We start from the raw sequence: 25,630 nt of genomic DNA on the forward strand, positions 1-25,630 counted from the left end.
GTTTATTTATACTGTTCTATGTATCCCTCCCTGGTGGGGTATTTGACTGACTCTTCCATGTAATATATGTAGCTCTGATTCATGGACATGATTGCATAGCTTTACTTTTTCAAGCATACAAATTTTCAGCTTGCTTTGCAGTTCACAGTGTTCCAGCTGGAGCAGATGCTCACCTCCACTCTTATGAGACTGTCCCTAAAGCTGCTGAGAAGATAAAATTTTCTTACTTTCTTAGAAGAATATAGGGTACAGATAACTTTTAGCCTCCAACTATCACACCACACTGAGTAAGCAGTGACATCCAAAGAGTAAATTGTGCTCTGAGGACATAGCAGTAACTTGAAAAGAAGTATTTAATTGGGTTGATATTGTTTTCTTACAGGCTTTTATGTGCACATAAAAATTGCAACTGTCATGCATTTGAAAAATCTATTCATGTGTTTACAGTATATTGATCGTAATAATGTATTTCTAACTATACACAGTGTAAAAATAAAAATACTTAGAAAATAATTATGCCATTTCACTTCATGAAATTTGCTCTTTTAAAATGAGCATAAAAATGGTTAAATTATACCTTCTAACAACTCTATTCAAAGCCAAAATACCATGGCTTAGAACAAGGTATTAATTGGAACAGTCTTCAAAGTTTAAATCATTAGCTTATACTTCTCCTTGAACTATGAAAAGCTCATGGCAAGGTTCTTCATTTATGTGTGCATAGGAAAATTTCTAAAAACCAAAAGGTGAAGAAAAGTTGCTAAGCTTTGTTTTTTGGAACATTGGCTGTAACATTGGAATGTCCTAGAATGCTGTACTTGATTGAAGTTAAATAGGGCTCGGCCGGTCTGTGTCCAGCGCTGGATCTTGTTGGAGGGATCCTATGTAAGCCATGAAGCTGTTGTTCTGATGGCTCCAGTCATAGTAGTCTGGAGAGAAACTGAGAAAGAAAATAGAAGAATTAGTGACTGTCAGATTGGTTCTTTAAGCATCTAGTTAGAGAACATGGGGGAAATGCAGTTATGTAGAGATAGTTCTCATGCTGAAGTGCAAAAATAAAATAAACCCCCAACCAGGGGTACAGTCAGCTATTTATTTTTCCAATCTGTCAATTATTTTGGCCCAAATGTTCATTATCTATTTCCTGATTCTCTCAACTCACTGAAGACCCCCCCCCTTTCTGATTTGCTGTTCAGGAAGGTGTTGGAAAATCCCAGAAATGGTGCTGCTCATCCCTGCCAAGTCCTGGCACTGCAAGGGCCTGTCAGAGATCTAAACCTCCTGTGTCTGGGTCCCAGAGCCCAGGACACGGTTTGCAGCTCTGCCATGCTGTCTTTTCTCCCAATGCATGTGGCTGGTTTGGCTTCCAATGGGAGCTGTGCATGTGTTACCAGTGTGGCTGGCTCCCTGATGGCTCAGTGTGGAGGACAGGGTGATACCAGGCTGGCTCAAAACCACCTCTAGCATCCTCCATGGGCTTAGTTACTATGTGAAAAAATAATTAATGCAGGAATAGGATGACTGATAACTGTAAATAGCGAGTGTGCAACTTCACTGAGCCATGGTCTGGGCTCACAGACAGTGACTACACTGTCTCATCTGAATGAGTGACAAGAACTAGATCTGGGTTACATTAATATATTCGTATCATAGTGTAGCTAAAGCAACAGCAAAGGGATAACACAACTGAGACTCCTTTCAGGGCAGGATAGAGTCCTGTCAGTGCCTTTCCTTCTCTGAATTGGGTGCTACCATTTTTCATGTGAACTGCTCCTTCCTGGACTGGAATCCTTTCCCAAACATCACACCTGAGCAGAGAAGACAGAATTTTTGTGCCAGTTCTGGGTTGTGTGGGATTTCAGCAGTTTGATGGACTTTTCTAATCTTTCACCATGTGGGAATGTTGATGGTCACTTCATTTCAGGTCACCTTCCAGATATTTAGCTATGTTACAGGGCAACCTAAGTTGAAAGGCCTCTCGCTACAACCATCACAAGATGCTGCCTGTGCTGTCCAGCTTTTCCCTGCTCTGCCTGAGCAGGGAGACAGCTGTTTTTCTAGGCAGTCTTTTTTTTCACATTTGAATGAGTAAATGGAATTTCTGAAGCCATTCTTGGAAGAAATAGAGGATGAAACAAAGTTCTGACCTGAGTTTTTCAATGAGCAGTACGTTGGTACAATTCTTAAATTATGTAACGATTTTCATTCTTGTGTCTTTATGGTGTCTACAGTGCCCTTGGACCCCCAGAGTCACTCAGTGCTGCCTGTCCACTTCAGCTTCCCCTTTTGCTTCCCCTCACCCTGTTGGGATTTACACAGCAATTGCAGCTAGACAATTCACATCCATCTTCTGTGGTGTGTCAGAGTTCCTGCTCCTCCAGTTTCTGTTTTGGGCAGCAAGAAGTTCACTCTTGTGTCTTACCTGCCCTGTGCCCCCTGTGGTGCAATATTCCAGGCCAGATCATCGTCACTGTCGTATCTGCGGGGATTGTCAAAGAAGTAAGACCTGGGACTGAAGCCGTGGCTTGGGACCATTCCTGCATTGGCCTGAGGGAAGGGAAACCTCAGTCAGGATTTGCAACATCTATCAAATAGCTGTTTATCAATTGCCTGGTGCCTGACTTCCAGAAGAAGTTGCTGCCAACTTACCTCACGGTTTCCAAAATAAAACATGCAGTTTTGCATTTGCTGAAGACAACTGAAATAGTTTTGCATTTACTGTTCATGTCTGCCAGCATAGTGATATTCATCTCAACAGCTATTTATTATCCTTATTTCTCAGCTAACACCTGACCTTCTTCTGAAGCCACCAGTCTGCATTCAACCTTTCTGCTGAATTCCTGTCCATCCAGGATACTTCATGCTTTCAGGCAGCTGACTTGAAGTGAGCAGTAGGAAGCAGCTGAGGAGCTGAAGGAAAGGTATGAAACATCTAAAGAGATTTGATTTTTACCTCCCACATTGCTAACACTCTCTTCTGGTTCCTTACCTCCCTTACCACAGGAACTGATCATGTTGAAGCTTGGCATCCTGTTTAGTGAACCCACATGTGAAAAGTCCCTTAGGCCCTCACCAAGCAATTTCAATATCTAATCTACAGTGAGGGTCAATTGTGCTGTGAGGGTCAAATCCTGAGGTCAGGTCCTTTGACAAAACAGGGAAAGGAGTGTACATATAACACTTTCATTTACAAAGCATTTCCCTGTGAATCAGAACAGAAAACATACAAGATGCAAGAAATCAGTTTGATTTCAGAAACAGCACAGAGGGACATCTAAGAACCCACTGAGCCTCAACCACTGATCCACTGCTCCCATCCCCAGGGAAGAGGGGTGCCTGTGGATAAGCCAGGATGACATCTTCTCCCTGGCCTTAAAAAGGACAGCAGTTTGATCTCTCCCTTTATTTTATGTGTTAAATAACTTTGACAAAGATGGAAAGAGGATTAAGTGCATCTCTGTCATGTCCCCATTTTGCCACATGCTGCTGTAAACCTGTGTCAGCACCAGAGCCAACAGACAGCTCATTCCAGGCTATAAGCACTTATTATTTCAGTGAATTGTTTAATATTCACTGAATTATTTAATATTTGAGTAATGCTGAATGCAGGATGCCTCTATTCAAACTTTTTGTTTCTGACGTCCCAAATGAACCATTAAACCAAAGAACTATTTCTCAGGATTGTTTATTAAAAATTAAAGAATAATTTTGATTTTTACCTAATCAGACTTGTTGTTATGATTTTTTTAACTAAAGGAGGGTTAGCTTTAATTCTAACCCCGAGCTTTCTAGCCAAGTAGCAGCCTACTGAATGCATTAGCCTAAAATCCTGCGGCCCTTGGTCTCCCTCTTGTGGCAACCTCACACTGAAGTTCAGCTTTCTTTTGCTACAATCTCTTCATTTTTTGGTTCAGTTCTACTTATTTCTGGTCTCCCAATAAATATTTGTCCTATGTGAAAAAAAAAAAAATCTATATATGACCTAAACCATGTGACAAATACTGTTTACACTAAAAAAAGATATCCATAAAAGAAGTGATACTGATTGCAGTACACAATTGCAGATACTGAGGCAGTATCACTGATTGCCTCTTCTGAATTGCATCTTTATGGAGATTTAAGGCTTTCTGCAAATTACAATGCAAAAATATGTTATACATGTTACTGCCATGCTCTTGTGAGAGAATGCTGCCTGTTTGACTCCATTTGAGCTCTTGTTTGCTTAGGATTCCAAACCTTCATGGGATTAGCTTTTCAAAATGAGCGATTAGATTACTTCCATTATTTTCATTCTCTCTGAATCTCCCCACACTATCCAAACTTGGCTACCAGGTCTAGTCTTATTAAGCCCACTTTAAATTAAATGAGATCTCTCTGTGGTCACTTTTTAGAAGAGCAGGACCTCTGGCCTATACTTAAAAACATTTCTTCTCTTTGCAGTTGTCCTGGTTAACAACTCCTAACCAGGAGTGAGTCTGAGATGGTTTTGTCATAGGCACTGGGATCCATCAGGTTTTCTAGTGCAATGTCAGGTACTGCTTCCTTGTTCATCTCTGCTTTATCATTGTCTCTGAAATGTGCACATGAGGATAAAACCCATCCCCTTATCTAGGTTATTCTGTTGTTTCTTTTACTTGTGTATTTACCATTTACATCCCTTTTGAATAATATTAGCTTTGGTTTAATTTGGCCTACAGAAACAGAGACATTACCTCAGTAATCCTAGTGAGGGCTGGTATTGCCTGTGTGCCTTTCAACCACCTCACCTGGAGACATTGCCTACAGCTACAAAAAATGCTTGTCCATCTATTAACTACTTAGATATCAAGGACATTTATGGAGAATTATCCTTACAACTCACACCTTAATTTCTGGTCCTCTGAAATAGCCTACAAGTCAGCAAGTGCTTATTATGGCCACTGGTCTTTGACTTGGAAAAACTTCAACTATTATTTCATAACCTTGTTGAGCTGTTAGCACACAAGCATTTTCACTGCTGTGTGATGAAAGATGCCAAGTTTGGATAACAAACTCCTTTTCCACCGATTCCAGTAAAATGCTGCATTATCTCAAAGGGAAGTTGTCCCTACACTTCAGAAATTTCCTGATTTTTTTAGATAACCTGCCTGAGAACCTGGCCTTTCTTTCTGGATAAACCTGATGAGTTTCTTTCAAGAGGAGTTAGCATAAAGAAGCAGGAAGTTTTGGTTGCTCTTATTCTGCCAAGGACACATTGAAAAAGAGAAGTCAGAACATAAAGAAGCAAAAGATCCCTGAGCAGCTGAGCCCCTCAGAACTGCCTGGACATTACACTAGCAAACACACTGACAAATTCCACTTACTAGGTCTTTTGTAGGGTTTCGGACACGGAAGAAATACACAACCAAGGAAGTAGGCAGGAGCTCCCAGATGAAAAGGATCACTCCAAACACTATGTAACCTGCATCTCCCAGCTGACATTTCAGATCTGCCTGTTGAAAAGTAAAAGAGTAAAGTGTTTAAAAATAAAGATGGCAGCTCATTTGAAGGTGCAGGAGGCAATGCCAGAAATTCCATTCTGTAGAGCCAGATCAATCTGGCTAATGATTAAAGAAAGGCATAGTAAAAAATCAATATGCTATCTTGGGGACATGATTTCCCTTTCCTCCTCCTGCTATCTTTCCTTCAGAAATATCAGTTTAATACAGAGGTCTTCCCAGCTTAAAAGCCTGGGAAGCAATCACTTGATGAAGTGATAAAATTCAGGTGATGAGAAACTAGTTTTCCAATCCCTTTCCTGCTGGAAATAATTGTAAAGGAACAGTCAACGGTCAAGGGCATTGCTTTTAAAAATGAAAGGCTTGGGTCTGTTCAAATTGGTGCACATTCTCAGGCTGAATAACTGCTGGCACTGCAGCATTAGCTGTGATCTTCTCTCTAGACCTCCAGCACTGCCCATAGCTACAGAGGGCAAATCTTGTCCTTTCATGTGTTTGGTAAAGAAGAGAAAAGGGTGCTTCTGACCTGAGCAATACTACAGTACATTTATTGGGCTGTAATTCTAAAAGTGTCTTTTGAGTCTGGTACCAGATTAAGTACCCACTCCTTCATTCCAGGCTCTTTACATATAGTTCAAATAACTTACCCCAAAATCCATGCAACCCTAATGTCACAAGCCAGAATAGATGTTCAAAAAATGTAGTAGTAACTCAAGGGCTGAAAAGCATTCCAGTGAGCTCCCAGTGAACAACCTCTGCCTCCAGAGGGCAAACAGGACCAAGTTAAGTCCGGCCATACCAGCCCCTGTTACTCCAGACTATAGGACTGAGAGAACAAGTTGTTTGTCCCCTGCAAAGGGTCACCAGGACCAGCAGCAACTCCTCACGGCTTAACAAGAGGGAAATTGTTTGATTTAGGAGAAAGTCAGAGCCTAATGCCCTTCTGCCTAAACCTCTGTGCTCTGATTCCGCTGGCAACACCTGCAGTCCTCTTCTCTGCACTGCAGCAGGGTTGATTAAAGGTCCCTTGACAGACCCTACTCAACTTACTCATAACAAGATCCTCAGGGCAATCCTATCCTACTCTTTACCTACTTCTTAATTAGAGTTTTACCTATTGCTCAACAGAAATTTGTTAATGGCTGCAGGTTTGCTTGGCCACCTGGGCAATACAAGGTCCTTGCATGGCTGGGAACACTGCTCTGGGTCTGCAGGTGCTTGCTGGTTGCAGGGGAGACAAGGGATTTTGAGACCAAAATAAAAGATACACATGATCCAGATCCTGGCCCAGAGCTGGAAAAATACTGGGACATAAATACACTCTTCAAAGCAAAGAAAGGGGCTAGATACTGAAATTTATTAGAATTCAACAAAGAATCTCCTGCTATTTCCTTTAGAGTTTTTATTACTGTTAGTTTGCAGTGTAAATTGTTGCTTGCAATTAAAGGTTGGGAAGAGTCATAGCCTTATCCTCAAACAACAGAAATTATCATGCTAATTCCAGAATTAAAGTAAATAACCCCACAGTCCTGGATGGTAGTGGGAGGTGTTATGATGTCTTAGAGCTGAGCATTTCAGTGGAATCAAGTACTTTTTTTCTGATTCTCTAAGTACATTACAGTGGACACAATACATGTTTTAAGAAAAGGTGCTCTTTCTTTTGACAACAAAATCAATGTAAACAAAAGATTGATTTTTAAATTTATTTGTCTTGTGGTTACTTTTTTCCTTTTAGGACAGAACTGGAATTTTTATCCTTATGCCGAAATGATCAGATATTTGTATTTCTGGAGCAAAACAATCTTAGTGCGTTGAATAAAAGAAATAAATAGGGTTTCAATATATTTATTCCTCCTGTGATAGCATTTAGGAAGTCAATCATCAGCTAGAGAATTAGGTTTTCTCATTAGCAAATATTTTCATACTTGCCTGATCTGACACGTTGTACCAATCGTAATCAAAAGAGTTGACTTTCTTGGTTTGGGAAAACGATAAGATGAACAAGTTGTAGCAGGCTCGTGAGGTATAAAGTAGTATAACAGTCACTCCTATGCTTGTCACCTGACAGACAGATGAGCCCTGGAAGAGATTTAAGCACAGGTTATTATTCATAGGGGAAGCTGAGAATAACTTTGCTTTGCATGGACTTCGAGAGTTGTCATGCTAGTCTGTCTCATGCAATTGACTTTTTGTCTTTCCTTCTTTGGCTAACATATCCTGTTTTATGTATATTCCTATATTTTATCAGCACAGTGGTTTCCAGGCAACAGTAGCAGTTCCAACCCTTAGCAAGATGGGCTGTGACTAATTTTTACATTTTATTGAACAAGTGCTATTTTCAGAGCAGTGAAAACACAGAAGACCCACACTTGGCATGCGGTGGAGCAACAGAATTCAGCCTTCAGCTCTGCACTAGCTACAGAGCATCCTGTATCAGATGCTGGCTAGCATGATGCAACCTTGCATCTTTTTACAACTGCTTGCTTTGCACCAATTTCACAAGTACAGAGCAGGTCATAACAGTCAGCACTTAAACACAGCACAGACAGGAACAGAACATCCTGCCTCAGCTAATGTCAACACAGAGGAGACAAAGTGGCAGCACAGCCTATGAGCTGAGTGACCATGGCAGGGCAGTCAGAGTGGCAGCTTGAGCACAAGGAGAGGAATGAGACTGCAGGGTGAAATTGGAACAGTTCCTAAGCCATGGAGAGAAGACTGGACAAAGCAGGGGAAAGACCTTGATCCAGTGGGAGGATTAAGTGTCTGACTTGCCACTATGTCAAGTGGACCGGGTCACTGAGAGGGGCTGAGACATCAGCACAGGAGTTGTAGCAGGAAGGAAGCATGGAAGGAAGGAATCCAGGAGCCATGGCTGCAGGGATCTGTGTGAGTCTGATCAGAGAGGCAGGCACATGTACAAAAATGGGACTGGCTTTGAAAGAAACTCCAAGTAAATTCTTTGTTGATGGCTCTGGAATAGTGCTTTGCGCAACTAAAGGAGGAGAGATGGGTAAATGTGCTGTGTCCATTTAGAGGTAAGTTGCCTTGCAGTCATTTGCTTCTCTAGCCCTGCCCTCTCCCTCTCCTGGCAGAGACTCACACCAGGAGGATGATTTCCTTTCATCTATGTGAGAGAGACAGGCTGAGAGAGAAGCTGCTTTTCCCTGCCACAGGACCTTTTAAATCAGTGCAGGAGACTGGAAAGTCTGCATCTTATTCTCTCTGCCCACACACTGCTTCCAGGTTTGCAGCTGAGGGTCAGAGGTTCAAAGCACTGTGGTTGGCAGAGTAGACACAGCAGAAGGACTAAAGTAGTATCAGGGGAAGTCATCAAGCCACCATGTCCTGAATTCCTGGATTTCAGGAGACTACCAGGGCTGCAGGGCTGCTCACCCACGCTGTTGAGTGTTAGCCCTGCAGCTTTATTGACCCAGCTCCTCAGTCTGCCCTCCCCAGTGAGCATAAGTTAAGAGAAGCTCAGGGAGTATTTGAAAAAGTCTGTGGAAAACAAGCTTGCCTGTCTTCCCAGTAAAATAACATTGGTTCAGTGAACAGCCAGGCTCTGAAAATACCCAATGCAATGTCTCTGAATTCCAGCTGATAACAGCCTGCAAACACCGCCGTTCACCAGGCCATAACCTGCAGCCATGTCAGGAGTGAGCCAAGAGACTGCAGCTACTCAGGAACTGAAGCCAGATCCATAGCAGGCAGGGGTGAAAGCTGTGGCAATACCAGCAAGCAGGAAATGCTTTAAAGAGGAAATGTTTGCTAGGCACTTCTCTGTTCTCCTTCGATACCAACAAGTCAGTGGTGCTGTCATGGAAACCGAGGGAGAGAGAGCAGAGAGAAGCTGCTGACTGGCACATACCATGTCCCAGCTCGGTGGCATTTATAGATTGCAGATAGCAGAAGCAAAGAGCAGAACGGGGCTGGTTTTTCCCTGTGTAGATTTCCCTACATAGCTGTCATTCTTTAACAGTTAATAGTTAAATGTGTGGAGATTTAACAAATTACCATCCCAAATACAAAAAAGCAGATAAAAGTGTCCTGGGTTTTGCTTCCATTCACTTCAAATACTTTAAATGAACTTAGTGGATCGGTGAAGGGAGAAAGAAGCAGTGAAAATAAATCTAGAGGAACAGTTTTTCTGTCACAGACCCCTGCAGAAAAGAAGGGGAGCCCCAAGCTGGTAGTGTGTCCCAGCAGAGAACCAGCCCAAGCCAGCACCTAAGGGCAGGGCTGAGGACCTCCTTGGTCCTGGCACAGCCCTGGCACAGAGCACCACGATGGTTCCCCATGCCAGGCCACGGAGATGAATGTGTTTTCACGTGTGGTTGGAAGATATGTACCAGCAAATGGGAAATGCAAATAAAAGGCTGCCAGTACTGGTGCCTTCCTACATGCACCACAGAGACTGCATTATCTCCAACAGTATTCTGTCATATCACTGCAGAGAATGGATTTTTCTTGTCTGGATAGCTTTTTGGCTTAACAGTAGCAGATAAAACCAGGATGTTTTAGTCACAGATAGTTTCAGTCATCTGTATCCCTAAATTATGTGCAGTCAAACCCTGCTGGAAGTCCTCAGAGGAACTCCCATCTCAGGTCAGCAGAGAGGAGCAAAACACTCTTAAATTCCCATTTCCACACTCAAATTTTCATCAGCTGAGTGTTCTGTCCTTTCCTGTCTGCAGTAATGTTAGAGAACCTTAGGGCTTTGTGAAATAGTTTGGAGTAAGGAAGGTTGGGTTTCCCACAGAAGTAGAAAACACAACAAAACCAAAACCAAACTGAAACAGACCCAAAGCCTCCTTTAGGTTAACACTGCTTTGTTACAGAGATTTATGCCTCTCTGATTTGCAGCACAAGAAAAACTTTTCTTACTAATAAAAATAATCCATTGCCAGTGCCCTTTGGTCAGCAAATGACAGGCTTGAAAGAAACAAAACTGAGCTGTGTTTTTAAATCTTCTATTCAGTCCTGAACTTTTAGTTGTTGTGCAGCATGGCCGGATTTGATTAAACAGGAAATGTACTTATTTCATCTGATTAGGTAAATGTAGAGAGGAATTCCATGGTAAGGTTTTCTTAATAGCAGTTGAACCTTAGATTTTAAAGGCTTTGTGTGGTAACAGCAATATGTTATTGGTTAAACTCATAATTCAAGATTAAACTGTCTTCTGCAAGTGCAAGGACTTTTTAAAGCCCTGTTTCATTATTTATAGATAGAAAACATCATCACTGATTTTATAATCAACACAGCGTTCTTACTTGATGCCACCCAGCTCCTTGACCACTGAATGCGTCCAAAGATATAAACCTACCAATATTTCTTTAAAGAACATCCTGTAGAATAATAGGAGACACCTTTTAATCCTTTCCCCCAGCTGGCTAAGTTATAATAGATTATCTTTTAAAACACATTCTCATTATCTATAGGAATATATACAAGAATATGCAAGTATATAAAGGGAGATTCATATTTCTCTGTCTGGCTTATCTTCAGCATGCTGCTACCTTAAACAGTTAACTTAGTCAATGATTTGACAAGCTGAAGGATTTTGAAGTACAGGCCACTTCTACATTGCAGTACTGAAATTAAGTGGTCGTCAGACAAGGGACCCAGAGAAAGCATTGTCTGCTTGAAAAGAGCTGTGAGAAACTCCAGCCAAAAAGTTATGCAAAATCTGTCTCAAAACCACATATTTTGGATCATTGGTTTTAACCAAAAGCTCCCTTGGTAACATTTAATATTTAATTCATGTACTAAGCACGATGGCCAGCCTAGCGCAGACTGTGAAGTTTAAGGCCTCCAGCTCTCAGGCTTTGTGGCTTTGCCTTGCACTGCCCTTGTATCTTAGAAGATACTTGAAAAGAACTGAAAATGTACCTTACCTTGGACTCCAAGTAAATGTTGGCTAAAGACATCTTGGAGATCTTATACAGGCAGATGGAGAGTGAAACAGCGCACAGCACAAACAATGTGTCATTAATTGCCACCCGGACAGAGACAATGATTTTTCTCTCTGAATTCTGTGTCCTCACCAATACTGCACATGTTAAATTCACCAATAGGAAGAGGAGACTTATGAAAAGAGAAGCCAGGTAGAGGGGCAACCTGGGAGAGTGAGAAGAAAACAGTTTTAGCAATATTGTTCAGCAAGTGTCAATCATGAGCTGGAAGTTGCACTTTGGGAAATGAAATCTGCCTCTGTTGGGCTGCCACAGCTGACAGAGTAACCAGCTGCCTGAGCCAAAATCAAAGTGCTCCAGATTGCTGGAGAGATTAACCTAGCCCATTTCAAACCTGTTTTTACAGTTACACAACAAGCTGTAAGTAAAGCAACTAATATCAAGCAGCAAAACACAGAGGACTGCTGCAGAAATTGAACAGCACAGTTCTCAAAAACTACTTAAAAAATACATGCAACTTTTTAGACTGTGCACTTCATACACAGCACAAACCCTCTGCCTAATCACTCCCAGAAAAAAACCTCTGCCTGGAATGGACTGGTTTTGACCCTGGTTTTACTATACCACCACTGCCATGTAAAGCATCACTGACTGTTAATGTTTGTCATCAGATATCAAACTAGGGAAGTGTCTAACAGCAGAAAAAATCTCCAGGTTATTGGTTCCCTAGCTTCCTTCTCTGTCTCTTTTTCTAAACAATTTGGTCATGGTCAACCTCTTAAAAGAAACATCAAGAAATTTAACTATGCATCTTGATTCTGGGTTGGCATCTTGCCATCTAGGCCAGGAAAAATGTGTGTTTACACCACCACAGAAGCAGACCTGGAACTGAAATGTGACAGACATAAGCCCAGGAGTTGGACTGTTTTTATCCAGCTGGTTTTTTTCCAACCTACCCAGCACTGATACTTAGAATATAAGCATACCATGTAATCAAGGTATTACATGGTATGTAATTTTTAAATTTATTATTGGTTGTAATTCTTCCTTATGCCTACACAAACCCGTGGGGCTTTCCATTAGGAAAAAAAAAAAAAAAAGAGCATGCTTCCATTTAAAGCATTTGCTTAGTTCATTATCATTGCTGACCAAGGAAATTACTGATAAGATTCATAATCTGCAGTCACTGAACAAGAGGTTTTGGCCCCAGCTTTTCATGCCTGTTGGGAACTTTGAATTTGGCATACAACAAACATACAGACTGTCCCTGAGGAATCCGGTTCCAATTGTTTAACAATACTTTACCCAATGAGGATCTTTTCCTTTCACACATTCATATTCTTTTGGGTTAGCATCAATGCAGTTACAAAGCTGAAGCATAGCTGGCTTCCTTTCAGAGGGCAGGAAAGGAGGAGATACACCTTTGAGATAGTTTAACTGTGTTACAGGGAGAACTGAAAGCCTACAAGCTTGTGAATCAGTGCCTTTCTTTCCAGCTATATCTGGCAGCGAGCAAGGATGCTGTTTTTTCCTTGCCAGGCACGGAAATTCCCTCTCAGCAGGAAGATTGTGCTCATTCTTAACTTCCCAGGGCAGGGCTCTGTTTTTAGGATAAGCAGCTGGAGGTAGTTCCTTTAAACCTCATAGTCTAATGCAGGAAGCACTGCACTCCTGAAGCTCCCCTCTCACACGGTTTTCTCTGTAATGGTGGTACATTTACAGCTTTTATTAGTAGCTCAGAAGTCTTTAAATAGTGGTCACATGTCTTCCTTTCCTTCCCCTCCCAAAGTCCCATCTCTAGTCCCCTTGTGGGGGCTTGTGAGGAAGGGCACACTCTTACATCTGCCTTGCTTCTGGGACGGCAAGTACATGCTCTCCTCTTGCTCACCTTACCCAGAAGGACCTTCTGCTGCAGCACAGCCTGCATGCTGGCATGCAGCATCAAGCTGGCTTGCAACCAGCAAGGCTGAGAAGCTTTCAGGACAGGCTCCTCCTCTGCAGACTTCAGCAAAAAAAACCCCCCAAACTAAAAAACAACAACAAAAAAAAATCCCAGTGCTTTCACACTCCCATGCCCACACACTCCCATATGTGCCAGGGTGAGCTGTCGTGGCCACTCAGCTGTGCAGCTCCTCACAGGAGGATCTTCCAGCCCCCTTCTAAACATGATGTGGCTGGGGAAATGGCTGCCTGATTTGCAATGCAATAGAAGCATTGTTGCTGAATTTATGGAAAAGCACTGATATAGATGCAGACTGTTTCTCTAGGGGAAGGGTTTTAGGGTCTCAGCAGATTAAAGGCAGAAAGTATCTTTACAATTCAACTACAAGTGCACCTACAAGGCATGAAGAAGCACATGGAATTTTATAGAAAACAGGAAAGCAGGGCAGGAGAGGCGTTTCCAGATTGCATCAGTGAAAGTGCAAGTGAAAGTTCAAAGGTGTATTGTGCCTAATCCCCACTTTGGGACCGTCTTTAAAGGAGCCTTGTGTAATCTGCTTTGGCTGGGGAAGACACACACCAGGCTGTTCTGTTCCTTCTCTGTCAGGCTGAATGCACCCATAAGTTTTTCTTTGAGCTGAAAACAAAACCTTAGATAAATGCAGTGAGATCTGCCTCATTTAACAAGAAAATCTGTTTGAAATTACTGTATTTTGTATGCAGTGCTTGAGGCTTGTGTGTAACAAGACATGCACACACAGCACAGTAAGCCTCATCCAAAAACCTGGTGACAGTAAGACATGCCCAAGTCCAGGGAGACAGGCAGAAGGACTGTTTAAATATGAAATTGGACAGAGACTTTTCCTAATATTATAAAGGCTGTTCTGAATAAAGTTTGCTTAAGATTCTGGATCCCCAATAGGATTTATAGGAACTTTTTTTTTGGCATCTGAAATTATTCCGATTTCTGAGACCTGTGTCAGTACCTCTCAGTTGCCCCATTTATGTTGCCATCATCTGTTGCAAAAATGGCAATACCGGGCAATAGGGTCTCACACTTAAAAAAGAAAATGGAGGGAAAAAATGAAAAAGTGAACATTCAGTAATGAAGAAAAATCGGATTCAGTAGGTGCAGATTAGTCCTGTAGGCCTTTAATCTTTCCATCATTTATCTCTCCCTCAGGATCTAAGCAACCTGATCTAATGAAAGATGTCCCTGCCCATGGGACATGGGATGGACTAGATAATCTTTAAAAGTCCTTCCCAGCACAAGCCACTATGTAAGTCTGTGCTCTTCCACTAGCTTGTTACAATTAAGTCATCTGTGGTTGTGCACATATTACATAATTTCAATTGCCCTGTGTAAGATAGGAAATTAGGTCAGCTTTATTAATATAGCTCTCTTAGACAAACTAACCACACTCCTGCTGCAATTGAGATGTTAAAATACAACTGAAATCCCTTACCAACATAGCTGAACAAGAAAGAAAAAAACTGGGCCAGATCCAAGAGTGATTTGTATTAGAAATCCAGTGGGGAAGAGTCAGGGTGGACATGGAACTCTCATGAGGAGGGTAGGCTGTGCATGAGTAATTCTAGCCACAGTACATTTGTATTTAGGAACAAAATGCTCCAAAAGCTACATGCAGGTCGCTAATGCAGTCACTTCACAGGCATTGACTAAATATCACGAGCTCCTGTGCTTCAAGAAAGACATTTTCAAGCAGTGTTCAGGAATAAAGCCTTGCCACAAGCATCACTAAGAGATGAGGTTCAAAGCTTCTAGCTCTCACCTCTAAAGCCATGCAGGGACCTGTCCACAGCCAGCCCTCCACCACCCTGAGCTGGCCCTGTGCACAGCAATCCTCTCTGTCTCTCTTGCCCATGTGCCCATCAGGGGCAGCCTCGTCTGCTCTGGGGGACCTGCCTGGGGTGTGCTCTGCCTGTCTGCCAGCCCATACTCCTGGATTTTCTTCTCACAGGAACCAGAGTGCAAAAGGGGGGTACAAAGCTGCAGTTCAGCCTGGAGTCCAGATTCCTGAATCAGCCATCACACTCTGCATTTCCCATGCTCTCCCCAGCCCACCTCAAGCCTGCTCTCACTGTACTGCCCTTATCCCAAACATAGTTCCCAAAACACTTGGTGCAGATGATTGCCTCACAAGCTGTATGAAAAACCAGTAGGATAACAAATTTCTAGAGAAGGACAGTGATAATATTTGCCCTGTTCATACAGTACTATGTTCTCCTAACAGTCAGCAAGTGACAATTCAGATTGCAGTTTAAATTATTCTGTTTTCCTATCCTGAATTCATATTGTAAATTCTTTCTTTAGAATGGAGACAGTCACTCTCTCTCTCCTCCTTCTAAACAGCATTGCCCAACTGAGGCTTTTAAGCATTGGCACAACAAACATTAATTTATTGAGTTCTTCCTAAGCTTTCTGGACATTACTGCCCTTTGGGGTTCCTTCAAATACATCCTGACAGCTTCTCCTTCACAACAAGATGCCAAATGAATCTCTCCACCTAAATGTAAATCTACCATAACCTCAGCTCTGTGGAGTCAGGGGAGGTTATCTATAAGCTACCAAACACATAATGAAATTGAACCCATTCTCCCTAGCTCTTTCTCTTCACAATTTGTCAGTCATCTTCCCAAAACTTTTAAGACTTCTATTACATTGACCTCACAGGTTAAAACATACCCACTCCCACTCATTCCGGTCAAAAAAACAAAACATCACTCTGCTTCTTCAGCACTGGATCTGAATTTACCTAGTAATACAATGTTAAGAACCAATACGCAAATCCCCAGGGTAGGTGTTTTCCACTTGCATTTGAAATATTTGCTTTTGAAATATGTGACTGTCTAAAAATGATCCCTGTGTTGAGAAAGGACACAGTCCCCTAAAGGTCATAGGAAGAAGGTGGCTTCAGAACCATCATCATCAAACATTGGTATACAAATATGAAGAGCTGAAATATGAGCATCACAAATTAGAAACTATATTTCTCAAGCAGTAGGCTTCTTCCCTCCCACATTGAATGCTTGCAAAGTTCTTACCTGTATTTCAGTAGCTCTGGGGAATATTTTGACTTAGCTTTGAAAATTACCTGCAAAACAAAAAAATATTGCATCAAACATAGTATACATGTCAGCAAAGAAAGACAGTGTGAGTCACAGCAATTCTATTTCTCAGGCCACAAGATATGCCACGACAGGTTTCATTACATAACAGATTTGCATGGGTTGCTTGCCCATGGCAGGCAAACTCTAAGCAAAGTACTAGAACCACTCAGCAGGTGATCAGATGCACTTGTACACAAACTGCCTACACTATTATTTTCCCTTACTCTGGTTTAGGAATAAGGTCCTTTATATCAGTATTAACAAAAGGATCAATGCCAGCATAACCATGCAGGGAAACTATTGTAGGCTCTTACATGACCTGACAGTACATGTCTCTCACACAGACCAGCTCACACCAGGCCAAATGTTCCCATGAAGAGCCTATCACAGTAACCTGGCCTGAAATTAGATATATACTTTCACATTCTTGTTGCATTGCCAAAGAGATACCATTGAGAGCCAAACTCATTATTTGACTCTGAGGTTGGCTTCTGCTGACTGTCTCTTCTCTGTACAACAATATGTGCTTTTACAGAGGGAGAGCTCATGCCCAGCAGCTGGCTTGCTGTACCAGAAAAGATAAAATACTGACAAAGTTTTCTGTAATGTAGCTAGGAGCCATCAGTCATAGTTGTTTAACCATCATCAGAAATTATACAAAAATATATTACCATGTTTTGTATCTTATTTATTAAAAAATCACTTGAAAGTACCACTGCTTTTTTATAAGCTAACATGGTTTCCAAACAACAACTTAGTTTACAAATGCTCCAAAACAAAAACTTAGTTTACAAATGTTCATTTAAACCAACAACAAAGCACACTGGTTACAAGTATTATAAAAACCTCATGATGTATGACTTATTCTGGGTAGTTTCCCAATCATTTTCTCCTCAAGTTTTGCTATCTTATCCATTTATCTTGGTTTTGCATGCCCTTTAGTTATGTTTGCATAATATTTGCTATAATTATTATGCTTTCCCAAGGAAACAGGACTTAAATGATCACAATGTGACTGTAGAAATGTGTCTGCCTGTCAGTCTCTTTATCTGGCCTCTACTAATCTTAAAATACTTCAGAAAACTGATGGGAAAATGTTTGAAGTATCCTTTATCATCCTTCTAAAAATCAATGACTTAAAGGGAAAAAGGAACTCTATCAATGTATCTAATATATGTCCTCTGTGAGGAGAAGCCTACATAATGATTCTACGCATCACCTAACAGGAGAGACTCTGCATAGCAAAATATTGTAAAAAATTCTCCAGTTATGGGAACAACTGAGAGTCAATCATGAGACATAGATCTGGAGAAAATCAGGCTCAACTTGTTCCAGATCTCCTGGAACAACTTGTCATTTAACTCCTATTCACCATAAACAGCTGCCTTGACATGGAAATTATTTTTGTGATGCTTCATCTTGCTTAGCACTAGCTGAAGCAGCAGAGAACACTGAGTTTTTCAGCAAACTGAGAATAAAATTGAAAGCTTGGGAGAAAAAACTCTGTAAAAATATTCTGCAACCATTGATACTGTTTTCAAATAGATAACATCTCTGATAGTATCCCTTAATGAGGAGTTTTGTGATTCATTCTCCAAATTCCTGGATCATGAAATCTCACAGAAGTTCAGGAAGAAGTTTTAGGTTGTTTTATTTACTTGCTTTTGAAAGGAAAGGTACAAGGGGCTTGCAGATGTTCTGCACTTCTGCTGTGCATAAAGAGTAGCTGTCACTTTCAGAGAAGGGATGAGGTTCAAAATACTTCTCAGATACATTTTGTACAAGATTTATTGCCTACCCTGCTTATTCTGAAAGGGAGGGAGGAAGCAGATTCCTGATCTCAATGAAACTAAACGAGTAATCCTCGTCTCTAGGGTCATTCCACAATCCTCACCTATTGTGAGTATCACTTATACACATTCTACCATTAATTATGACATCTTTCATGAGCTGCACTGAACATAAGAGTTCAGAGCCTCTGCAAAGAACTTCACATGACAAGCAATTTCCAGTGGGCAATGAGTTGTTCTGGTTTCACGAAACCTAGCAAATATCAAGTTCCTAAATACCATCTCCAGTGGTTCCCCAAAAATTTTCTACTCATCCCTCTTAAGTCACAAGGTACTTGTGACCAATCCAAAACCACTGCCCAACAAAATCTCCATGGATAACCTGGGTAAAACCAAATGTGATGCTCCTGCTGCAGATCCAACGGGATCTCAAGATTCAAGATCACCAAAGCAGCTGTTACTGTGGTTCTGCATTTGGTGAACCTGTCCCAGGTGATACATGTTCTGAAATTTTCAGAGCAAAATGACCATTAAGAAAGAAAATAAGTACTGTATCAAAAAAAAAAACAAAACAAAAAACAACACCCAAACAAAAGAAAAAAAAACAAACAAAACAAACCAAACACCAAAACTAAAGATAAAACCAACCCACCAAACGAAAAGGATGCTATATAGAATGAAAGCTACACTTTAAGGCATGGAGAATTCTTACCAATTCACTGCTAGGCAGGAGCACAGGCAGCCAGATTCTGCCACTTTTGCCTAAAAACTGATGGGGCTTTAGCTCATGAGTAGCCCTGCTGTAAGCAATGGGATTGTCACAGAATAAAGGGTTGTTCAGTGGGAGTAAGGATGTCAGGAGCTGATCTCAATATACCTCACATGTGTGGGTGCAGCTTTTTGCTTTTAGCATTTAGCTCAAGAGCCTGGTTGCTCAATGGCCCCTCCTCGCAGCAGTGTTGAGAAAACTTCCAGTCAATATCTGAGTCATCTAAGTAAGTCTTCCAGCAAACCAGAGCAAACCAGACTATTCCTAAGAATAGACTAAACAGCAAACAGAGAGCAGGCTGTTTTAAAAAGATCTTTCAGAGAGGCCCAAGATGAGCATGGAAAACGCAGTGAAAGTCCTTGCTAATTTTCTTATGTCTAAAGGGTTACTTTTTAGACGTAAAAGTATTTCCCCTTCTGCTTGTTCTTTGAAGGAGAAATATCCTGTTTTGACTCTCTGTTTCTGCCAAAGGGTTGGAAACCTCAAATGAGATTCTCACACTCCCTCCTCCACTCCCCTGAGGTATATGTCTGGCATATAAAACTGCAGCAGTTCAAAAGGACTCCAAAAATCTCTTCATACAGCCAGAGAAAATTCCCATTGCACGAACTGATGTAAACAGCTGACCTTAGAGACATGTTAGCAGGCCCCAGGAGTGGGGATGGCATGCAAACAGCTCTGGAGAGCTGCTGGGCAGCAGAGCAGGCAGACAGGGCCAGGCTGTTGTAGCTGATGGGGGTTCCAGCTAATCAGGAGCCACTTTGGCTCTATAGGTATCAGTGAAACAGCTGTCAAAGCCAAGACAGATATTCCCAAAGCAAAAGAAAAATAAAATCTCCCTGGAGCAATTTTCGTGTCCACGCTCTGATTTAGATGAACTGATGTGATGACTGGCACAAATCTCCCCTGTGCTAGCTGATTAATTCACTTTTACAGGAGCTACAGCTCAGCTCACCAAAAAGCCTCAGATATGTGGTAAATGCTTGCGTATGTCTCAAGCTGGCCCTCGGCACAGGAACAAGTTCAGCTTTATTTACCACTTCTCACGTCACAAACCCTATAAGAACAATAGCATGCATTTTCCCTTCCCAGTTCCTTTCATCACAGTCTCTCTCTTCCTCTGTCACACTCCATGCAAACTTCCCTTTGAAACCTGAAAATAATGCCACAATCTCATCATCAGCACATGTACCTTTCTTCAGCTGTGTATCTTTCAGTCCCAGGCCCACCTTCCCCTTCCTCTCCTTCTTCCATGTTCATTCTTTTATTTGGATCAGATTTCCCAAAACAGGCAGGTTTTCCTTCTACTCTCTAAATTCTACACAGCTTGTAAGGCCTACAGACATGGGCAATGTGACTCACTACCATCCTCAGTCTTCCACAAATTGGGAAAAATAGTCCTAAAAGGACAGGGATGATTCTGGGGGCTGACAGCCACAGTAAACTTCCAAGAGCAGCTTTCCTATCAAATTATTTTCTAAGTCAAATGACCTCATCCTTCATGTCAGATGCTGACAGCCAGCCAATCTGCAATTGCAATTTGTCTTCTGTAGATACAATAGTAAGGGCAACATTTTACAGCAAACATATTTGCTGATGCTTTACCATATGTAGTTAGACTCCTGTGTAGTTCTATATACATCTAAATATTGTTATAAATGAATAATAAGCTTTATAATATATGATTTATTAATTTCTACTAAAAAGAATTATCCAAAATAAAAAGCCCTCTCTGTTCTCTCACTGGTGAGAACTTTTGAAATGCTATCCTCAGTAATTAGAGAATGAGGAATTTTCTTAATTCTCCTCCCAGAGCTACCATTTACTCTGGTTCCACTGAAATCCATGAAAAGTTTCTGAAAGCCTTGTGCTGTTTTTACCTCACCCTGCCAGGCATGGCCAGCTCCCCTCAGAACTGCCTTACTCTGTACAACTTCTCTTCATTTGAAAGTCCCTGATTTTATCAGCACTGCCTGGGAGGCAGGGTAAGTTTCTCAATCCAGATGCCAAAGAAAAGGGAAGGTGGTTAGGGAGGAGGAAGGAGAGGCAAAATCTGCCTACCAGCCTTCTCCACCCATACTGTCTGACAGCTCTTTAGCTCAGCACTACTTTCCCTCCCTCCTGGAGAAGTTCCCAACCTGATGACAAAACCTAGAGCCCACCCAACTGTTTTCTGTGCCTGGCCACAGGGGAGGCCTGGGATTTTGAGGGAAATTTATAGCTCACGGTCTTTGGCCCTGACCTTGTTCTTTGAGCCTGTAACCCTCCATCCTAGCCTCTCTCCTGCTTCATTTGTTTTCCGTTCCCCAGGGAAATGCAAAGCCTCAGCAAACAGGACAAAGTGAAGCAAGTGCTTCTCTGCCCACCCCTCACATGCACCAGAAAAGGCAACTTATTTTTTTTCCCAGAGACTCTTTAGTCTTTTACTCACAGCACTAACTGTAAAGCCTGAGGACTCATTTCAGTGTCCCCTTGTCAGGGACAGGGAAGATTTGAGGACATAAATAAAGGAGTATCCAAGTCCTGAAATCCTCACATTTTTCATTAGCCTGGGATGCCTCACTGCAGGATCCTCCACTTCTTTCCCTTTAAAATGGAAAATATGTCATTTATCAGAAAATAAAACATAGGAAGCTGCATGTGTGAGGCAAATATCTCTATGAGATTTTTGGTCTGGAGGTGGAAATACACCTTGGCTCCCCATGTGGTGGATTAGGATCAGGGGGCTATCTTGGTGCAGAGCTGTTACTTGCTGGCGTTGTACTATTGTTTTACAAAAGTGCCACTGGATCTCATCTTCATTTGAGATTTATTTTGATGATCTCCAAGTAGCAGAGGGCCTCCCCTCCTGAGAGCATAGATCACTATTTTTCTTTAGAAGGAAATCAATACAGACACAGGATTAATAAATTCTAATACATTTACTTATTCCATTAAAAATCATATTCATTTTCTCCAGTGTGGAATCTCTGAGAGTAACCCATATTCTATAAGCCTTATCTGCAGCACCCTTTCTACATGCCCTAAGTAGGGCATTACAACTCTATCAAAGGACCCTGAACTTGGCTCTTAACCCAAAGATCCCATTTTGAGTCAAAACTATTTTGATTCTAACTTCTCTTTTGTTCATAGTTCCCCTCCTTTAGCAACCTGCTCCAACACACTAGAGGTTCTTCTGCTGCAGCTGCTGATGCTCAGGTCTGGGGACAAAACTCTGCTGTGCTGATGTCATCAGGGCTCATTTGTCCTGCTACACATAAAACACATCTGAAATTTCCTATGGCTTTGGGATATCTATTAAAAAAGAGAATAGTTGTGGCTAACTTTCCATCAAGTTCAAAGGTGCTTATTATTTGAAAAATGCCCTCTGGCACTTGCCAAATGAGTTATTTGTTTTGCCAGGAGGATTTGCAATATTTTTTAACCACTTTTTTTCCTCTCACATCAACATTTATCAAGTGCTTTCCTAGCAGTGCTACATTTAGGAATGGTAGGTGCTCTACAGCAGATAATAAAAACCTACAAATTCCAGAGATCCCATGGGATCTCCTCCAGTGCTCTGTACCTATACTATACACAGATCACTTCTTTCCCTCTAGCTAAGCACCAGTGAAATAGCAGGAGTTTCATGCAATGAGACAAAGCTGCAGACCCTTCTTGCCTGTCTTCTAGAGAACAAAAGGATAAAAGCTGTTTCTAAACAGGTCTGTGAAGTTTTAAGCCATTACTGAAAACAAAATTTTCTCTCTCCACCCCTTCCACACTAGTTCTTGCTTGTCTACTGTGGAAAGCTAGATGTACATTATATACAAGATGCTGAATTTCAAGCCAAACCACCTTTTAATGGTTAGAAGTAAAGAATTAATAACAGTGAATTAAAAATACATGCACTTATTTTGTCATGCATTCGTAAAATGGCTGTGCATGTATTTCTTAACCCTTTGTTTCAGCTGGGGAGATATTTGAGATTAAATTTCACTGACTGCAACTAGCTCTAGAGCAAACAACAATACTATTCTTAAGTCTGTCTACAGTGGCCCAAGGTATTTGAAGATTATGACGCACATCACAAACTCTGAAAGTCCCTTGCAAATATTGTTTCAAAAGCCTCACAGCAGGTCTTCAAGCCAGGTAACTATTCCACTCTTTCTCAGAGGGGCTCAGAGGAAGATCAGGAGAACTCAGGATGACAAAGCAGGAATTCTGTCTCAAAGGCAGAACCAACAGCCTTAGCTTTTTTTCTGTTTCCAACCACTGACTTGTACTTCCTGCACGCTATCAGACAACAACGCTAAAAATAAGTGAAAAGGACAAATGTCTGCATTCTGTGTGCTGCCTTTTCAGATCTTCTTCAGACAAAAGGAATGTTACATGGAGCACTAAGCCTCCTGAGTGCTGACACTACTGCACAGACTGCTGTGCCCCCCCTGTGCTCGCTCCAGCCCAGGCTCCTCTTGGCCAAGAGCCAGGATGCTGCATTTTGCCTCCAGGCTTCCACAGCAGCCCCACATGCGTGTCTGAGGGAAGAGTCTGACCCCAGGCTGTGACTTAGCCCCAGCACTGTGATGGGCTGGACTGTGTGCTGATGGACATTTGACCCTGAAAGCAGCACAGTTATCAAATGACCCTCACCATAGCTATGGGATAAAGCATAGGTAACCACATGCCTGAGTTGGATTTGAGTAGTATGCAGATGAAAGGTTCCTGTAATCCCTTAATATATCTCAAGTACCAGGGAGTGGAGCAGGATGAGTTAGCAGACATTTCAGACACTGAATCCATGAAAGCAAACCTAAGCACAAAACTGGGCATGTGGTTCTAAGTATTTAATACCCTCTACAACTCAAGTGATCTTCTTACAGCTGTCATGCTTACCATTGCTGCTTTTCCAGCTCTGGGATAGCAGCCCTTGCATGCAGCCTGATGTCTCCAGTCAGGCTGTTCAGAATTGATAAGGCTGTCATCCCTACAGAGCACTGTTACACACCATGGGGACTACAGAAGCACCAGCCCCAGGCACACAGCTGGTTCCAAGTGGGGCACACAGCAACACCCAAAGCATCCAGAGCACTGCCTGGTGTGCTCCAGGGCTGGCTGATGCTCTCCTAACTAACTGCTCCTGCACTGGGAAAGTGGACTTTGATCAGGGCCACATGAGTGCAGGCTTGGTATCCTGCTCCAGGCACTACAGTGGGAATGAGGAGGTAAAGAATTCAGTATCTGCCCTCCTGCAAGTTTCCTGTGAGATCTTAGGCAAGCCCAGCAGCCTTTCTTTGTCTCAGCATGCCAACATCCCGTCCTTCAGCCAAGTGCAAGATCACCACGCTCACCATAAATATTTCCAAGCAATTCTAGCTGCAGCAACCTGGAGCCCTGTGCAGCTTAACTTATCTGACTTCTTAGATGTCCATGGCACAGATACGCTCTAAAGACCTCTTCCTGAAATGGAGACACTGTTTCCTTTACTCCAATATACAGTGAATTTACCTTTACATCAGAGAGTCCTTGAAATAGAGGGTGTATCTGTGCACAACACTCAGCAGTTACTGAAAAGAGTCAAAGCTGTTTGTAATACAGATCCTAACAGGAATTTAGGCCCACAGTAGGATTCCATCAACAGTTTCGATTGTTATACACATAATAGAAACCTCACTGAGAAACGTCAGCCAACTTATGAAAAAACTGGGACTGGGGGTTTGTTGCTGGCAAAATTAGACAGTACAATTCTGACTGCACACAAAGATCAAGTCTGGTAAGACAGGAGGTTTTTAAAGTCTAACAACAATAATAGGGCATAATAATAAAAAGACATTTTGGGTGTCCAAATTCCAAGCTCTCCTATACATTTTTTCTCCGGTCTCTGAATTATTTTTATAGACAGTAGACGTGTTAATTGATATTCTCGCAGTGATCACTTCAGGCTCTGGTTTCATGGTAACACTGATCACTGGCATATAGACCAGAAGTTAAAATACCCAAATAAACAACTGAAATTTGCTTTTTGCATTGCCAAGGTACATTTGTAAATTACATTTTTCTCATGATGTTCACATAATAAGGCTTTACCATTCAGCTAGATTTAAATATCTGTTGCTTACCTGTGTGAAGTAAAGATTCATCAGGGTCAGGGTGAAAAACTGGAGGCAGACTGGGAAGCAATAAAGAAGCCAGAAGATGAAGGGGCTGAGAGAATTTGCTGTGACAAAGTCTTTGAAGTAAAATGAAAAGAGCACTGTCCTAAGAGAGGCCCAAAACAGGCACAGAAACAGAAAGACAGTTTGGTAACTGAACCTCTTGTGCCTGTAGTGAAGGACCAGCCAGAGCTGGACGTAGATGAACACAAAAAGCAGTGAATAAAAAACAGTATATACAATGGTCAGGCCCAGCTTCACATACGGAGGGACAGCTGGCGTCAGGGTCGGCGGAAGGGTGTCGTTTTTCAGTGGGTCCCACTCAGGGGCCTCCATTTGATATCGGGAATCGTCAGAATTATTTAAGTTTGGCTGCCGCTGTTGCCTCCTCCTCCTTCTCCTTTCATCTTCCTACAGCATAGGAATCAAGAAAATGAAAGAAAACAAGCTGCACTTCCTCTTTGGCAGCTCACTG

At 41.9% G+C, this 25,630-nt stretch overlaps 1 protein-coding gene across 1 annotated transcript; it reads right to left on the reverse strand.

Annotated features, from left to right (window-relative positions):
* Positions 1-335: 335 nt before the first annotated feature.
* Positions 336-25,630, reverse strand: GPR137B (G protein-coupled receptor 137B). Its single transcript, XM_063151601.1, has 7 exons — positions 25,123-25,630; positions 16,400-16,449; positions 11,375-11,597; positions 7,403-7,556; positions 5,343-5,467; positions 2,423-2,547; positions 336-940 (listed from the first exon to the last, which is right to left on the reverse strand). Exons 1-7 carry the CDS (start codon positions 25,489-25,491, stop codon positions 829-831), a joined length of 1,158 nt encoding a protein of 385 aa, XP_063007671.1. The 5' UTR covers positions 25,492-25,630; the 3' UTR covers positions 336-828.

The sequence above is a fragment of the Melospiza melodia genome, chromosome 3 (assembly GCF_035770615.1).
Source record: "Melospiza melodia melodia isolate bMelMel2 chromosome 3, bMelMel2.pri, whole genome shotgun sequence".
Lineage (NCBI taxonomy): Eukaryota > Metazoa > Chordata > Aves > Passeriformes > Passerellidae > Melospiza > Melospiza melodia.

What these genes read in the sequence shown, in the direction of transcription:
- GPR137B (XM_063151601.1), bottom strand. Translation starts at nt 25,491, where the DNA reads ATGGAGGCCCCTGAGTGGGACCCACTGAAAAACGACACCCTTCCGCCG. An exon ending in TGAATCTTTACTTCACACAG is followed by an intron (nt 16,450 to 25,122) that starts GTAAGCAACAGA and finishes TTTGTTTTGCAG; the next exon opens with GTAATTTTCAAAGCTAAGTC. An exon ending in GAAACCCTACAAAAGACCTA is followed by an intron (nt 2,548 to 5,342) that starts GTAAGTGGAATT and finishes CCCTTCCCTCAG; the next exon opens with GCCAATGCAGGAATGGTCCC.